General features: G+C 47.9%; 1 protein-coding gene across 1 annotated transcript; it reads left to right on the forward strand.

Moving 5' to 3' along the window:
• The first annotated feature begins 11,871 nt into the window (after positions 1-11,871).
• On the forward strand, positions 11,872-18,456 carry LOC139249359 (zinc finger protein 436-like). Its single transcript, XM_070872349.1, has 2 exons — positions 11,872-12,122; positions 17,355-18,456. The coding sequence occupies exon 2, from the start codon at positions 17,690-17,692 to the stop codon at positions 18,389-18,391; it is 702 nt and encodes a 233-aa protein (XP_070728450.1). The 5' UTR covers positions 11,872-12,122; positions 17,355-17,689; the 3' UTR covers positions 18,392-18,456.
• The last annotated feature ends 322 nt before the right edge of the window (positions 18,457-18,778 follow it).

The raw sequence follows: 18,778 nt of genomic DNA on the forward strand, positions 1-18,778 counted from the left end.
CGGAGGCCATCAAGAATGCGACAAGAGCACAGAACGTGACAGAGCTGCCGTCATTCAGGGGACTCCTCAACTATTTCGGTAATTTCCTACCTGGGTTAAGCACCTTGCTAGAACCTCTACATGTACTATGCAAGGGAGATGACTGGGTATGGGGTAAATCACAAGAGGCTGCTTTTGAGAAAGCCAGAAATCTGTTATGTTCCAACAAACTGTTTGTCTTGTATAACCCATGTAAACGCTTAGTGCTAGCTTGCAATGCATCTTCTTATAGGATCGGGTGTGTGTTACAACAAGCTAACAAATCGGGAACATTGCAACTGGTCGCCTATGCATCCAAGAGTTTGTCCAAGGCCGAAAGGGTCTATAGCATTATTGAAAAAGAAGCTCTGGCATGCATTTACGGGGTGAAAAAAATGCACCAGTATCTGTTTGGTCTCATGTTTGAGCTGGAAACTGACCATAAGCCGCTCATATCGCTATTCTCAGAGAGCAAAGGGATTAATACCAATGCCTCTCCCCGCATCCAAACATGGGCACTCATGCAGGCTGCATACAACTATGTAATCCACCACAGACCAGGCAGAGAAATGCGCTGATGCTCTCAGTCAGCTACTATTGCCCACCACCGGGGTGGAAATGGCAAAGCCTGCAACTTGCTCTTGGTGATGGATGCATTTGAAAATGAAAAGTCACCCGTTAGATCGAGAGCCAGCAGCAGTTGGTGAGAGGGGAGCGATCTATCAAAAGCCCAGCGGGAGATCGAGAGCCAGCGGCAGTTGGTGAGAGGGGCGCGACCTATCAAAAGCCCAGCGGGAGATCGAGAGCCAGCGGCAGTTGGTGAGAGGGGCGCGACCTATCAAAAGCCCAGCGGGAGATCGAGAGCCAGCGGCAGTTGGTGAGAGGGGCGCGACCTATCAAAAGCATACCGGTGCAGCTACAGCGGGAGAGAAAGCAAAATAGAAGTAGAAGGGAATCAAAAAGTGACATCACAGCCAATGGGGTAAGTGATTGGCTGGTGATTGGTGAGTAGCTTTTCTTTTTCTTTTTTATATCAGTAAGTGAACTTTAGCATTGTTACTACCAATTTAAGTGTATCTAAGGGTTAAGACATGGCAGGAGAGCTCGGTCACGTGATATGCTCCTCCTGTACCATGTGGGAACTCGGGGACACTTCCGGTGTCCCTGGGCACTACGTGTGTGGGAAGTGTATCCGCCTCGAGCTCTTGATGGTCCGCGTTGCGGAATTGGAGCTGAGGGTGGATTCACTCTGGAGCATCCACGATGCTGAGAATGACGTGAGCATCACGTGTAGTGAGTTGGTCTTACCGCAGGAGAAGGGTCCACAGCCAGATAGGGAATGGAAGACCAGCAGGAAGAGTAGTGCAAGAAAGATAGTGCAGGGGTCCCCTGTGGTCATCCCCCTGCTAAACAGATACACTGCTTTGAGTACTGTTGGGGGGGATGACTCATCAGGGGAGGGCAGCAGCAGCAAAGTTCATGGCACTGTGGCTGGCTCTGCTGCACAGAAGGGCAGGAAAAAGATTGGGAGCGCGATAGTGATAGGGGATTCGATGGTGAGGGGAATAGATAGGCGTTTCTGCGGCCGCAACTGAGACTCTAGGATGGTATGTTGCCTCCCTGGTGCAAGGGTCAAGGATGTCTCGGAGCGGGTGCAGGACATTCTGAAATGGGAGGGAGAACAGCCAGTTGTCGTGGTGCACATTGGTACCAACGACATAGGTAAAAAAAAAAGGGATGAGGTCCTACGAAAAGAATTTAAGGAGCTAGGAGCTAAATTAAAAAGTAGGACCTCAAAAGTAGTAATCTCGGGATTGCTACCAGTGCCACATGCTAGTCAGAGTAGGAATCGCAGGATAACACAAATGAATACGTGACTTGAGCAGTGGTGCAGCAGGGAGGGATTCAAATTCCTGGGGCATTGGAACTGGTTCTGGGGGAGGTGGGACCAGTAAAAACCGGACGGTCTGCACCTGGCCAGGACCACAAGCAATGTCCTAGGGGGAGTGTTTGCTAGTGCTGTTGGGGAGGAGTTAAACTAATATTGCAGGGGGATGGGAACCAATGCAGGGAGACAGTGGGAGACAAAAATGAGGCAAAAGCAAAAGACAGAAAGGAGATGAGGAAAAGTGGAGGGCAGAGAAACCCAAGGCAAAGAACAAAAAGGGCCACTGTACAGCAAAATTCTAAAAGGAAAAAGGGTGTTAACAAAGCAAGCCTGAAGGCTTTGTGTCTTAATGCAAGGAGTATCCGCAATAAGGTGGATGAATTAAGTGTGTAAATAGATGTTAACAAATATGATGTGATTGGAATTACGGAGACGTGGCTCCAGGATGATCAGGGCTGGGAACTCAACATCCAGGGGTATTCAACATTCAGGAAGGATAGAATAAAAGGAAAAGGAGGTGGGGTAGCATTGCTGGTTAAAGAGGAGATTAATGCAATAGTTAGGAAAGACATTAGCTTGGATGATGTGGAATCTATATGGGTAGAGCTGCAGAACACCAAAGGGCAAAAAACGTTAGTGGGAGTTGTGTACAGACCTCCAAACAGTAGTAGTGATGTTGGGGAGGGCATCAAACAGGAAATTAGGAGTGCATGCAATAAAGGTGCAGCAGTTATAATGGGTGACTTTAATATGCACACAGATTGGGCTAGCCAAACTGGAAGCAATATGGTGGAGGAGGATTTCCTGGAGTGCATAAGGGATGGTTTTCTAGACCAATATGTCGAGGAACCAACTAGGGGGGAGGCCATCTTAGACTGGGTGTTGTGTAATGAGAGAGGATTAATTAACAATCTCATTGTGCGAGGCCCCTTGGGGAAGAGTGACCATAATATGGTGGAATTCTGCATTAGGAGGGAGAATGAAACAGTTAATTCAGAGACCATGGTCCAGAACTTAAAGAAGGGTAACTTTGAAGGTATGAGGCGTGAATTGGCTAAGATAGATTGGCGAATGATACTTAAGGGGTTGACTGTGGATGGGCAATGGCAGATATTTAGAGACCGCATGGATGAATTACAACAATTGTACATTCCTGTCTGGCGTAAAAATAAAAAAGGGAAGGTGGCTCAACCGTGGCTATCTCGGGAAATCAGGGATAGTATTAAAACCAAGGAAGTGGCATACAAATTGGCCAGAAATAGCAGCGAACCTGGGGACTGGGAGAAATTTAGAACTCAGCAGAGGAGGACAAAGGGTTTGATTAGGGCAGGGAAAATGGAGTACCGAGAAGAAGCTTGCAGGGAACATTAAGGCGGATTGCAAAAGTTTCTATAGGTATGTAAAGAGAAAAAAGTTAGTAAAGACAAACGTAGGTCCCCTGCAGTCAGAATCAGGGGAAGTCATAACGGGGAACAAAGAAATGGCGGACCAATTGAACAAGTACTTTGGTTCCGTATTCACTAAGGAGGACACAAACAACCTTCCGGATATAAAAGGGGTCAGAGGGTCTAGTAAGGAGGAGGAACTGAGGAAAATCTTTATTAGTCGGGAAATTGTGTTGGGGAAATTGATGGGATTGAAGGCAGATAAATCCCCAGGGCCTGATGGACTGCATCCCAGAGTACTTAAGGAGGTGGCCTTGGAAATAGCGGATGCATTGACAGTCATTTTCCAATATTCCATTGACTCTGGATCAGTTCCTATCGAGTGGAGGGTAGCCAATGCAACCTCACTTTTTAAAAAAGGAGGGAGAGAGAAAACACGGAATTATAGACCGGTCAGCCTGACCTCAGTAGTGGGTAAAATGATGGAATCAATTATTAAGGATGTCATAGCAGCGCATTTGGAAAATGGTGACATGATAGGTCCAAGTCAGCATGGATTTGTGAAAGGGAGATTATGCTTGACAAATCTTCTGGAATTTTTTGAGGATGTTTCCAGTAAAGTGGACAAAGGAGAACCAGTTGATGTGGAATATTTGGACTTTCAGAAGGCTTTCGACAAGGTCCCACACAGGAGATTAATGTGCAAAGTTAAAGCACATGGGATTGGGGGTAGTGTGCTGACGTGGATTGAGAACTGGTTGTCAGACAGGAAGCAAAGAGTAGAAGTAAATGGGTACTTTTCAGAATGGCAGGCAGTGACTAGTGGGGTACCGCAAGGTTCTGTGCTGGGGCCCCAGCTGTTTACATTGTACATTAATGATTTAGACGAGGGGATTAAATGTAGTATCTCCAAATTTGCGGATGACACTAAGTTGGGTGGCAGTGTGAGCTGCGAGGAGGATGCTATGAGGTTGCAGAGTGACTTGGATAGGTTAGGTAAGTGGGCAAATGCGTGGCAGATGAAGTATAATGTGGATAAATGTGAGGTTATCCACTTTGGTGGTAAAAACAGAGAGACAGACTATTATCTGAATGGTGACAGATTAGGAAGGGGGAAGGTGCAGTGAGACCTGGGTGTCATGGTACATCAGTCATTGAAGGTTGACATGCAGGTACAGCAGGCGGTTAAGAAAGCAAATGGCATGTTGGCCTTCATAGCGAGGGGATTTGAGTACAGGGGCAGGGAGGTGTTGCTACAGTTGTATAGGGCCTTGGTGAGGCCACACCTGGAGTATTGTGTACAGTTTTGGTCTCCTAACTTGAGGAAGGACGTTCTTGCTATTGAGGGAGTGCAGCGAAGATTCACCAGACTGATTCCCGGGATGGTGGGACTGACCTATCAAGAAAGACTGGATCAACTGGGCTTGTATTCACTGGAGTTCAGAAGAGTGAGAGGGGACCTCATAGAAACGTTTAGAATTCTGACGGGTTTGGACAGGTTGGATGCAGGAAGAATGTTCCCAATGTTGGGGAAGTCCAGAACCAGGGGTCACAGTCTAAGGATAAGGGGTAAGCCATTTAGGACCGAGATGAGGAGAAACTTTTTCACCCAGAGAGTGGTGAACTTGTGGAATTCTCTACCACAGAAAGTAGTTGAGGCCAATTCACTAAACATATTCAAAAGGGAGTTAGATGAAGTCCTTACTACTCGGGGGATCAAGGGGTATGGCGAGAAAGCAGGAAGGGGGTACTGAAGTTTCATGTTCAGCCATGAACTCGTTGAATGGCGGTGCGGGATGGAAGGGCTGAATGGTCTGCTCCTGCACCTATTTTCTATGTTTCTATGTTTCTATGTTACCGCCTGCCAGATCAGGACCTGGACCAGCCAGGATCCTTTACTGTCCCTTGTAAAAAAACAGTGTCCTCCATGGGAGCTGGTAGAGCATCCCAGTGGAGATGCATGAAGAGATCAAGCCGTTCCAGCGGTGCAACGACGAAATGTCCATACAGGCGGACTGTCTTTTGTGGGGTAATCGCGTGGTTTTGCCTAAGAAAGGCAGGGAAATGTTCATACACGATCTACACAGTACCCACCCAGGCATAGTAATGATGAAAGCTATAGCCAGATCCCATGTGTGGTGGCCCGGCATCGACGCAGACTTAGAGTCATGCATGCGCCAATGCAACACTTGCTCTCAACTGAGCAATACACCCAGAGAGGCACCGCTAAGTTTGTGGTCATGGCCCTCCAAACCATGGTCGAGGATCCACAATGACTTTGCAGGCCCGTTCCTAGGCAAAATGTTTTTGGTTGTTGTGGATGCTTAAAAATGGATTGAATGTGTAATATTGTCTGTAAGCACATCCACTGCCACCATCGAAAGCCTTCAAGCCATATTTGCCACACAGTCTGCCCGATGTCCTTGTCAGCGACAATGGGTCGTACATCACCAGTGCTGAATTCAAGGAATTCATGACCCGCAATGGGATCAAGCACATCACATCTGCCTCGTTCAAGCCCACATCCAATGGTCAGGCAGAACCGGCAGTCCAGACCATCAAGCAAAGCTTGAAATGCTTATCGGAAGGCTCCCTGCAGACCCGCCTGTCCCAAGTCCTGCTCAGCTACCGCACCAGACCCCCCTCACTCACGGGGGTTCCCTCAGCCAAACTGCTCATGAAAAGGGCGCACAAAACAAGGCTCTCTCTTGTCCACCCTGATCTCCACCATGATCACGTCAAGGACAGGTGGCATGAATGAAGCATGTACCATGATCATGCAGACTTATCATGTGATATTGACGTCAATTACCCTGTATTAGTACGCAATTGTGGACATGATCCCAAATGGTTTGCTGGCACTGTCATAGCCAAAGCAGGGAGTCAGATGTTTCAGGTCAAACTTGCCAATGGACTAATGTGCAAAAATCATTTGGACCAAACCAAACTGCGATTCACAAACAGCCACGAGCAACCTGATGACACCACCAACTTCGACCCTCCAACATATACACAAGCGACAACCGACATCACGGTTGACCACGAAACTGAACTCACCATCCCCAGTAGCCCGGCAAGGGCAGCTGTCCAGCAGCCCAGCGAAGAAGCAACCAACTCACCCACAACTGCATTTGTACCGAGACGATCGACAAGGGAGTGAAAAGCCCCAAATCATCTCACCCTGTAAATAAGAGTACTATTGACTTTGGGAGGGAGTGATGTCATGTATGCAACCCCAGGCAACCTGTATAATACTGCCACCAGAGGGCTTACCTGTTGGATCCCAGCATCCCTTGGGAGCACTGCATATAAGCAGGCCTCCCACACTGTACCAACACTTTGGAGTCTGAATAAAGGAGCTAAGGTCACACTTACTCATTGTCTACAGTACTCAGTTGCATTACTTTATTATGAGCATAACACCACCGATCTCTGAGCTCTCTTCCTGTTGATTCCCAGGGCAATCAATCACCACTCGCCAACATTATGCTGCCAGATTAAGTTGAGGGGCTCAGAGGAGGTAATAAATTGAGGCCGTGAATCTGAGTTAAGAAATAAAATTAGAGAAGCATGAATAAATGAACGAATAGAGGCAACATAAACTAAAGGGTACAATCCTAAAGGGGATGCATGAACAGTGAGCGGGTTTACGCACACAAATCGCTGAAGGTGGCAGGACAGGTTGAGAAAGCAGTTAAAAAATTTACAGGATCCTGTGCATCACAGAGGCATGGCGTACAAAAGCAAGGAGGTTATGATGAACCTTTGTAAAACATTAGTTCAGCCTCAACTGGAGCATTGTGTCCAATTCTGGGCACCGCACATTAGGATGTGAAGGTCTTAGAGAGGGTGCAGAAAAGATTGACAAAAATGATTCATGAGATGAGGGACTTCAGTTACGTGGATAGACTGGAGAAGCTGGGGTTGTTCTTCTTTGAGCAGAGATGGTTGAGAGCAGAGTTGATAGAGGTGTTCCAAATCATGAGTGGTCCAGACAGATTAGGTAGAGAGATACTGTTCCCGCTGGCAGAAGGGTTGAGAACCAGAGGAGACAGATTTATGGTGATTGGCAGAAGATCATCATCATCATAGGCAGTCCCTCGAATCGAGGATGACTTGCTTCCATGTTAAAAAGTTCACACGTGTTTCAATGAAGGACCTAAAATTCCAGGTCCAAACTAAATCTTGAAGGCTGGAAGATGCCTGTGCGTGGAATTTTTAACGTGTGGTGACCGTTGCATGCCAGCCACCACACGGCCTTGACAGAGCTAGGTCTTGGTCCAGTGGCAAGGATTAATCAAGACGATTGGAGACCAGTTCTGCTGCACGGACCTAGTGTGCACACAAATCTCAGTGCACCTGGGTCCTCGCCTCTTCTAGGCCCTGAACTTGCACCTCTCCTGGGCCCCGATTACATCCCTCGACAATCTCTCGCCGCTCCTTCACCCCGAGCTCGCCGCTCCTGCTGTACCTGCCCACGCTCCAATCACTGCCCTGGACCTTGATGATGGCCCTTTTCACTGCCATTGCTCACCTGCTGCAGCACATTCTGCTCCCTGGAGTGGTACGCCACCACGCTGCTCCTTCCGCTCCCTGGCCTGCTTCAATGGTGGTCGCAGGCCGGAGGCCACTCAGACTGCTGGTCTAGGCCACCACGCTGCTGCGTCCGCTCGCTGGCCTGCTCCGATGGTGCTCGCAGGCCGGGGGTCGCTCAGTCTGCTGGGCTAGGTTGCCATGCTTCTCTTTCTGCTCCCCGGCGTGCTCCAATGGTGGTCGCAGGCTAGGGTCCGCACAGACTGCTGGGCCAGGCCGCCATGCTGCTCCTTCTGCTCCCCGGCCTGCTCCGATGGTGCACTCTTTGGTAGACTGTGGGTAAGGCACACAAAGAAACTACACACAGGACTACTCCCCAGTGTGAATTCGCTCGTGTACCAGTAGGTGGGGTGAACGAGACACACACACACCCGAGTGAGAGTGTTCCAGTGCACTGCCTGTGAAAATAGCTTTAACCAGTTACACAGCCTGAAAAAACATCGCACCATTCACAGTGGGGAGAAACCGTACACATGTTCTGTGTGTGGATCAGGCTTCAACTGATCATCCAACCTGGAGAGACACAAGGACACCCGCACCACGGAGAAACCGTGGAAATGTGGGGATTGTAGGAAGAGATTCAATTGCCCCTCTGCACTGGAAACTCATCGACGTAGTGACAATGGAGAGAGGCCATTCAACTGCCCTGAGTATGTGAAGGGATTCACTCGTTCATCCAACCTGCTGGTACATGAGCGAATTGGCAGAAGAACCAAAGGTGATGTAAGAAAAATCTTATTTATGCAGCAAGTGGTTACGATTTGGAATGCACGGCCTTAAAAAGGTGGTGGAGGCAGACTCAATCACTGCTTTCAAAAGGGAATTGTATAATTATCTGAAAGAAAACATTTGCAGGGCCGGAGGAAAGGGCGGGGCAGAGGGACTAGCTGGGAGCCAGCAAGGGCTGGATGGGCTGAATGGCCTTCCGTGCAGTAACCATTCTGATTGTGTGAGCAGAACACATAAGTCTGGTCCCTCACTCAATCTAAAGCGTTCCTGATTGTGAGCACCTCTGTTAAACCTGCCCTGCACCTTCACAGCTCCAAGGAGAACCACTTTAGATGTTGCAGCCATCATCTTATTGAATGGCGGGACCAAAAGCCGATTCATCTCCTATATCGGATGTTCTCATGTATTCATGTCACTGGTCCCCATCCTGCACCTGATGGCCTCCCTGCAGTAAGATGGCCGCCACGCATGCTCCCTGCCCTGCAGTGGGACAATGGCAAGCATTGTGACGTCGAGGAAGCCCCGCCCCTGTCGCTCTCTGCGGTGGGCAGTCTCGCGCTGCCCAAAGATGGCGGCCGAACTCCCCGCAACCCCCGACAGTAACCAAGGCCCGTCCCCACCCGAAGGTGCCCCGCAGCCGCCACTCGCCGACTCGGCGGCCAAATCTCGCTGCCCGCGCGTGTCCGTGAGTCCACAGGGAGACCGGGCGCGCTACTCGAGCCGCTCCTCCATCCTCCACGGCGGCGGCGAAAAGTCCGTTCATCCGCGGCCAATAGGCTGGCCCGCGCCTGCGCACAACTCCGCCCCGCCTCACCCGGGCCCCCGAGCTCAAAGGCCGCGAGCGGAGCCCACCAGCAAACCGCCAACCGCCCGCGCGCGCAGCACTCAGCCCGCAGCCAATGGCGAGGCGGCGCGGGGCACCAGCCCACCCAGCGCGCGCTGCTCCGCGCCAATCAGTGTGGGGGGGGGGGGGGCGGGGCCGCGGCACCAATCAATCAATCGGCGAACAATCCAGGGCGCACGGTGCTGAAGGGAAAGTGTCTCTGGCGACACAAACAGAAGATACTGGAAGTGTCCGCGGCTCAGGCAGCATCTGTGGGCAGCGTCAGAGGGGGCGGGGCCGCGGCCCTCCGTCACAACTGGAGAGTGCTGGGAAAGAACAGATCCTGAGGGAGCACTGAAAGGGGGAGGGGGAGAAAGGACAACAGGGAAGGTCTGTGATAGGGGGGAAGGGAGAGATTAGAGAGACAACAGGGATGATGGGCCGAATTTAAATGGTACTGACAGGAGTTAGAACAACATTAGTCAGGATAGGGTGTGAATGGTGGGATAATGATCAGTGGGCACTGGAGACAAGGAAAAAAAACAGGCTCGGTGGGTGGAGACCATGAGAAATAGGAGCGGGAGTGGGCCACCCGGACCCCGAGCCTGCTTCCCATTCAATAAGATCATGGCTGGTCTGATCATCGACTCAGCTCCACTTTCCTGCCCACTCCCCAGAACCCTTTACTCACTTATCGCTCAACAATCTGTCGATCACGGCCTTAAATATATTCAATGACCCAGCCTCCACAGCTCTTTGGGGTAGAAAATTCACAGATTTACAACCCTCTGAGAAAGTAAATTCCTCATCAGCTCAGTTTTAAATTGGCGGCCCCTTTTTCTGAGACTATGTCCACTAGATACAGAGAAAAATTTGCTCTACACTATCCCATCAAAAACTGCCCTGGCACGTACAGCACGGGTTGGACAGGAAGGTTTAAGCTAGGCATTCCAGAACTTGGGGCCTGGGCAACAGAAGGTACAGCAAACAAAACCACCAATGGTTGAACAATTAGAATTAGGGATGCTCAGGAAGACAGATATCTCATGGGCGGGATGGGGGGGGGGGAGCAGATGTGGGGCTGGAGGAGTTTACAGAGCTAGGGAGGGGTGAAGCCATGAAGGGAGTTGAAAATAAGTATTCGAATTTTGAAATCAAGGCGTTGCTTAACCAGTAGCCAATGTCAGTCAGCGAGCACAGGGATGATGGGTGAGCTGGACTTATTAGGACATGGGCAGCCGAGTTTTGGATCAACTCTAGTTTATGTAGGGTAGAATGTGGGAGAAGTGCATTGGAATAGTCAAGACCAGAAGTAACAAAGGCATGGATCAGGGCTTCAGCAGTGGATGAGTTGAGGCAGGGGCGAAGACGGGCGATGTTACAGAAGTGGAAATAGGCAATCTTAGTTATGTTGTGGATATGTGGTCAAAAATGTATTTCAGGGTTAAGTATGACACCAAGGCTGTGAACAGTCTGGTTCAGCCTCAGAAAGAAGTTGGGGTGAGGGATGGAGTCAGTGGCTTGGGAAAGGAGTTTGTGGAAAAGACAATTACAAATATTAGAATATTTCACAGGCTATCACGTGTAAAATGTGTGGATGAGTTTTTTAAATTCAATCGGTTCCAAAACTGGGTTAATTGACACAGAAAGTAACGGATTTCAAATCTTATGCAAGACAGTTCAATAACGGGGTGATTCAAAGGATTTCAGCTGTGTTTAAAGTGAGAAACTGCAGTTAAGTCTACTACAACCACAACTCATGTACTCAAACGGAACACGTTTGGGGTTTGTTATGATAGAAGGTGAACTAGGTGAGAATTGCTAAAAGTTGGATTCAGAAAAAGCACTAAAATGGAACACCGATTGGTCTCCTCTGATCACGGAGGAATCAAATATTCGACACGCTGTGTTTGAAACAAAGATAATTTATTCAACTTTTATACAGGGTATTAATTTCCAGCTCAGGTATAGGGGTTATTAAGATTATCAGAAACAAACAAAAGCTGCCAGAATGAATATGGTTCAGTGCCCAATGCAATCACAGTAAATCCTGTTCTATTTACAAATGCAGCCTTTCTCCTCAGGCCATTTAAAACTGAGCTGAGGAGGAATTTCTTCTCTCAGAGGGTTGTAAATCTGTGGAATTCTCTGCCCCAGAGAGCCATGGAGGCTGGGTCACTGAATATATTTAAGGCGGAGATAGACAGATTTTTGAGCGATAAGGGAGTAAAGAGTTATGGGGAGCAGGCAGGAAAATGGAGCTGAGTCTTTGATCAGATCAGCCATGATCTTATTGAATGGGGAGCAGGCTCGGGGGCCCGGGTGGTTCACTCCTGCTCCAATGTCTCATGGTCTTATCTACCCAGCATGCCCCGCGGGGGAGAATGTGTCGCACCCAGACTACAGGAGCTCAATGCGCAGGCGCGGGCCCTGCCTGGCTTTGGAGGAGGTGACATGTTTTGGACAGGCTCCTCAGAAGTGTCTTTTTCAGCGGTACGGAGCGGAGTAATTGACCAGTGGGGAGCAGGGGAGGCTTCATAAACAACCGGTGCCCGCCGCAAGCCCGGAATGTTTACCGGAATATCGGTGGCTGCAGCTTCTGGAATTTCTACCGATCATAGGCCCAGGCTAACGGCGGCCATCTTGGTAGAGGAAGGCAGAATCAGTGCTCCGCTATCTTGATTCCGTGAGTAGCGCATGCGCGGCCATCTTTGTGCAGGGACGAAGTGAATAAAGAGAACTGAGAGTCAACACCTTCAGGGGAGGGGAAACCAGTGAGTGTGGAACTGAACCCAGACAGAATCAGCGTCTTCAGGCGAGGAGAGGGGAACCAGCGAGTGTGGAACTGATCCCAGCCACAGTCAGCATATTGATGGGAGAGAGGGGAAACAGTGAGTTTAGAACTGATCCAAGCCAGAGTCAGCACCTTCAGGGGAGGAGAGGGAGGGGAACCAGTGAGTGTCGAACTGAACGCAGCCAGAGTCAGCACCTTGAGAGGGAGGGAACCAGTGAGTGTGGAACTGAACGCAGCCAGAATCGGTGGTGAAAACTGGGAGTGGAGGGGAAACAGGTTAGACCATAAAAAATAGGAGCAGGAGTAGGCCATTTGGCCCCTCGAGCCTGCTCCCCATTCAATAAGGTCATGGCTGATCCGATCATGGACTCGTCTCCACTTCCCTGTCCGCTCCCCATCACCCTTTACTCCCTTATTGCTCAAAAATGTGTCTATCTTCACCTTAAATATATTCAATGACCCTTTGGGGCAGAGAATTCCATGGATTTCCAACCCTCTGAGAGAAGAAATTTCTCCTCATCTCAGTTTTAAATGGGTGGCCCCTTATTCTGAGACTATGTCCCCTAGTTTTAGGTTCCCTGATGAGTGGAAATATCCTCTCTACATCCACCTTGTCGAGCCCCCTCATAATCTTATAAGTTTCAATAAGATCATCCCTCGTTCTTCTGAACGCTAATGTGTATAGGCCCAACCAACTCAACCTATCCTCATAAGTCAACCCCCTCATCTCCGGAATCAACCCAGTGACCTTCTCTGAACCGCCTCCAATGCAAGTATATCCTTTCTTAAATGCGGAGACCAAAACTGTACGCAGTACTCCAGGTGTGGCCTCACCAATACCCTGTACAGTTGTAGCAGGACTTATCTGCTTTTATACTGTGAGGTTATCCACTTTGGTGGTAAAAACAGAGAGACAGACTATTATCTGAATGGTGACAGATTAGGAAAAGGGGAGGTGCAACGAGACCTGGGTGTCATGGTACATCAGTCATTGAAGGTTGACATGCAGGTACAGCAGGCAGTTAAGAAAGCAAATAGCATGTTGGCCTTCATAGCGAGGGGATTTGAGTACAGGGGCAGGGAGGTGTTGCTACAGTTGTACAGGGCCTTGGTGAAGCCACACCTGAAGTATTGTGTACAGTTTTGGTCTCCTAACTTGAGGAAGGACATTCTTGCTATTGAGGGAGTGCAGCGAAGGTTCACCAGACTGATTCCCAGGATGGCGGGACTGACGTATCAGGAAAGACTGGATTAACTGGGCTTGTATTCACTGGAGTTCAGAAGAATGAGAGGGGATCTCATAGAAACGTTTAAAATTCTGATGGGTTTAGACAGGTTAGATGCAGGAAGAATGTTCCCAATGTTGGGGAAGTCCAGAACCAGGGGTCACAGTCTAAGGATAAGGGTTAGCCATTTAGGACCGAGATGAGGAGAAACTTCTTCACCCAGAGAGTGGTAAACCTGTGGAATTCTCTTCCACAGAAATTTGTTGAGACCAATTCACTAAATATATTCAAAAAGGAGTTACATGTAGTCCTTAATACTAGGGGGATCAAGGGGTATGGTGAGAAAGCAGGAATGGGGTACTGAAGTTGCATGTTCAGCCATGAACTCATTGAATGGCGGTGCAGGCTCAAAGGGCCGAATGGCCTACTCCTACACCTATTTTCTATGTTTCTACTCTATCCCCTTTGCAATAAAGGCCAACATTCTATTTGCCTTCCTGATTACTTGCTGTACCTGCACACTAACTTTTTGTGTTTCGTGCAAAAGGACCTCCAGGTCCCTCTGTACTGCAGGCACTTTACAATATTTCTCCATTTAAATTATAATTTGCTATTCTATTATTTCTGCCAAAGTGAATAACCTCACATTTTCCCACATTATACTCCATCTGCCAGTTTTTGCTCACTTAGCCTGTCTATATCCCTTTGCAGATTTGCTTTGCCACCCATCTTTGTGTAGTCAGCAAACTTGGCTACATTACACTCGGTCCCTTCATCCAAGTCATTAATATAGATTGTAAATAGTTGGGCACCCAGCACCGATCCCTGCGGCATCCCACTAGTCACTGTTTGCCAACCGGAAAATGACCCATTTATCCCGACTCTGTTTTCTGTTAGTTAGCCAATCTTCTATCCATGCTAATATATTACCCTCAACCCTGAGAGCTTTTATCTTGTGCAGTAACCTCTCATGTGGCCCCTTATCGAATGCCTTTTAGAAATCCAAATACACCACATTCACTGGTTCCCCCTTATCCACCCTGCTCGTTACATCTTCAAAGAACTCCAGCAAATTCGTCAAACATGATTTCCCTTTCATAAAACCATGCTGACTCTGCTTGATCAAATCATGCTTTTCCAAATGATCCGCTACTGCTTCCTTAATATTGGACTCCAGGATTTTCCCAACCACAGATGTTAGACGAATGGTCTATAGTTTCCTGCTTTTTGTCTGCCTCCTTTTTTAAATAGGGGCATTACATTTGCAGTTTTCCAATCTGCTGGGACCGCCCCAGAATCCAGGGAACATTGGTAGATTACAAACAATGCATCCACTATCTCTGCAGCCACTTCTCTTAAGATTCTAGGATGTAAGGCATCAGGTCCAGGGGACTTGTCCGCCTTAGTCCGAATACTACCTCCTTTATGATTGTGGTAAGTTCCTTCCCCCGCTATAGCCCCTTGACTATCCACTGTTGGGATATTTTTGGTGTCCTCAACCATAAAGACTGATACAAAATATATGTTCAGATTTTCTGCCATCTGCATGTTCCCCATCACTGATTCCTTGGTTTCGTCCTCGAAGGGACCAACATTTACTTTAGCCACTCTTTTCCTTTTTATATACCTGTAGAAACTCTTGCTATTTGTTTTTATATTTCGTGCTAGTTTACTTTCATAGTCTATCTTCCCTTTCTTAATCATTTTTTTAGTCATTCTTTGCTGGCTTTTAAAAGCTTCCCAATCTTCTGTCCTCCCAATAGTTTTGGCCACTTTGTATGCCCTTTATTTCTTTAGTTAGCCACGGATGGATATCTTTTCTTTTACACCTTTTCCTCCTCACTGCAATATATTTTTCTTGAGAGTTGCGAAATATTTCCTTAAATGGATGCCACTGTTCATCAACTGTCCTACATTTTAATCTATTTTCCCAGTCCACATTCGCCAAATCTTCCCTCATATCTTTGTAATCGCCATCATTTAAGCTTAGAACGCTGGTTTGAGATCCAATTTTCTCGCCCTCCATTTGAATTTGAAATTCAACCATGCTATGATCATTCCAAGGGGTCCTTTACTCAGAGATTGATGATTAATCCTATCTCATTACACAGGACCAGATCTAAGATAGTCAGCACTTCAGAGGAGGCGAGGGAGAGGAAACCAGTGATTGTAGAATTAAACCCAGCCAGAGTCAGCACCATCAGGGGAGGGAGAGGGAGGGGAACAAATGAGTATAGAACTGAACTCGGCCAGATCTTGCTCATTCAGGAAAGGAGAGGGAGAGGAACCAGTGAGTGCAGAACTGAACCCAGCCAGAGTCAGCACCATCAGGGGAGGGAGGGGAACCAGTGAGTATGGAACTGAACCCAGCCAGAGTCAGCACCTTCAGGGGAGGAGAGGGAGGGGATCCAGTGAGTGTAGAACTGACCACAGTCAGAATGAGCACCATCAGGAGAGGAACCAGTGAGTGTAGAAATGAACCCAGCCAGAGTCAGCACCATCAGGAGAGGAGAGGGAGGGGAACCAGTGTCTTAAATTTATTCAATGAGCCAGCTTCCACAGCTCTCTGAGGCAGCAAATAGCACAGATTTACAACCCTTTGAGGGAAGACATTCCTCCTTATCTCAGTTTTAAATGGGCGGCCCCTTATTCTAAGATTATGCCCCTAGTTCTAGTCTCCCCTATCAGTGGAAACATCCTCTCTGCATCCACCTTGTCAAGCTCCCTCATAATCTTATACGTTTCGATAAGATCACCTCTCATTCTTCTGAATTCCAATGAGCAGAGGCCCAAACTTCTCAACCTTTCCTCATAGGTCAACCTCCTCATCTCTGGAATCAACTTCGTGAGCCTTCTCTGAACTGCCTCCAAAGCAAGTATATCCTTTCTTAGATATGGAAACCAAAACTGTACGCAGTATTCTTGGTGTGGCCTCACCAATACCCCGTATAACTGTAGTAAGACTTCCCTGCTTTTATACTCCATCCTCTTTGCAATAAAGGCCAAGATTCTATTGGCCTTCCTGTTCACTTGCTGTACCTCCATACTAACCTTTTGTGTTTCATGCAGCAGGACCCCCCAGATCCTGTTGTACTGCAAATTTTTCTCCATTTAAATAATAACTTGCTCTTCACTTTTTTTCTGCCAATGTGCATAACCTCACACTTTCCAACATTATACTCCATCTGCCAAATTTTTGCCCACTCATTTAGCCTGTCTATGTCGTTTTGCAGGTTTTTTGTGTTCTCACACATTGCTTTTCCTCCCATCTTGGCTACATTACACTCGGTCCCTTCACCCAAGTCGTTAATATAAATTGTAAATAGTTGGGGTCCCAACACTGATTCCTGCGGCACCCCACTAGTTACTGATTGCCAACCCGAGAATTTATCCCGACTCTCTGTTTTCTGTTCGTTAGCCAATCCTCTATCCATGTGAAAATATTACCCGCAACCCCATGAACTTTTATCTTGTGCAGTAATCTTTTATGTGGCACCTTGTCAAATACCTTCTGGAAGTCCAAATACACCACATCCACTGGTCCCCTTCATCAAAGCCAGGGTCAGCACTTTTAGGGGAAGAGAGCGAGGGAAACTAGTGAATGTGGAACTTAACGCAGCCAGACTCAGCACCTTCAGGGGTGGAGAGGGAGGGGAACCAGAGAGTGTAGAACTGAACCCAGCCAGAATTGGTGGTGAAAACTGGGAGTGGAGGAGAAACAGTGTAGAAATGTGTGATGGTTTGGATTTCAGCACAGCAGGAGGGACAATGTGTGGGACAGGGATTTACAGCTTTGGAAGAACAAGAAAGGAAAGAATGTTCCATGGAAACTAGATGTGTCTATCCTGAATTTCTGTCTTGTACTGACAGTGATGAGTTTTATTATCTCCTTTTACAGAACATTAGAAGGGGAGATTTTCAGACAGGAAACGAAAACCAAACATCACGTCAAGATCTGACGGAGTCAATTGATTCATCAGGACCTGAATATCATCGGTCTTTGAAAGTGGAAGGAGAAATGTTTGTCTGTTCTGTTTGTGGGAAAAGATTTCAAACATCACTGTGACTGGAAAAGCACCGAGACACACACACCCGAGTGAGTGTTCCAGTACACTGCCTGTGGAAAGAGCTTTAACCAATTACACAACCTGAAAAAACATCGCACCATTCACAGCGCAGAGAAACTGTAAACGTGTTGTGTGCGTGGGCGAGGTTTCAACCCATCGTCCAACCATGGAGAGTCACAAGGACACCCGCACCATGGAGAAACCGTGGAAATGTGGTGACTGTGGGAAGCTATTCAGATCACTGTCTAAGCTGAAAATTAATCAACGCAGTCACACTGGGGAGAGGCCATTCACATGCACTGAGTGTGGGAAGGGATTCACTTGTTCATCCACCCTGCTGAAACACCAGCGAGTTCACACTGGGGAAAGGCCATTCACCTGCACTGAGTGTGGAAACGGATTCACTCAGTCATCTGACCTGCTGAAACACCAGCGAGTTCACACTGGGGAGAGGCCATTCACCTGCACTGAGTGTGGGAAGGGATTCACTTGTTCATCCACCCTGCTGAAACACCAGCGAGTTCACACTGGGGAGAGGCCATTCACCTGCTACGTGTATGGAAAGGGATTCACTTGTTCATCCAACCTGCTGACACACCAGCGAGTTCACATTGGGGAGAGGCCATTCACCTGCCCTGAGTGTGGGAAAGGATTCAATGTGTCACACGACCTTGTAAATCACCAGCGAGTTCACACTGGGGAGAGGCCGTTCACCTGCCCTGAGTGTGGGAAAGGATTCAATGTGTCACACGACCTTGTAAATCACCAGCGAGTTCACACTGGGGAGAGGCCGTTCACCTGCTCTGAGTGTGAGAAGGGATTTACTCAGTCATTCACCCTGCTGACACACCAGCGAGTTCACAAGTGACTGCAGGGGTTGGAATCTGCTGTTATTACTGCTATTAATCACATCCCGACTGAACCATGTTCATTCTGACAGTTGGGGTTTGTTTCTGCTGATGTTAATAACCCGAAAACTGGGCTGGACTTTAATATTCAGGATATATTGCTGATTGTGTTCTCGGGGCTGCAGTGACCATTTAAGAAACGCTGTGTGTTATCTTTCCCCTTAATTCAGCAATTCTCAACAGAAAGTTAGTTTAAAATGATGAACTTTTACTTTAATCCTAAATTGATCTTTAGTACAAAATCTGCAATAGTGTGTGAAAGTTTCTACTGAATAAAATGTCCAATTAGAAAGAGCTTGCTGAAATTCTTACTGACTTGCACATTACACACAGTGGCCCCTCCATTA

Source organism: Pristiophorus japonicus, unplaced genomic scaffold, assembly GCF_044704955.1.
Source record: "Pristiophorus japonicus isolate sPriJap1 unplaced genomic scaffold, sPriJap1.hap1 HAP1_SCAFFOLD_308, whole genome shotgun sequence".
Taxonomy (NCBI): domain Eukaryota; kingdom Metazoa; phylum Chordata; class Chondrichthyes; family Pristiophoridae; genus Pristiophorus; species Pristiophorus japonicus.

Excerpts from the sequence above, each read along its gene's own strand:
- LOC139249359 (XM_070872349.1), top strand. The coding sequence starts at position 17,690 with ATGGAGAGTCACAAGGACACCCGCACCATGGAGAAACCGTGGAAATGT.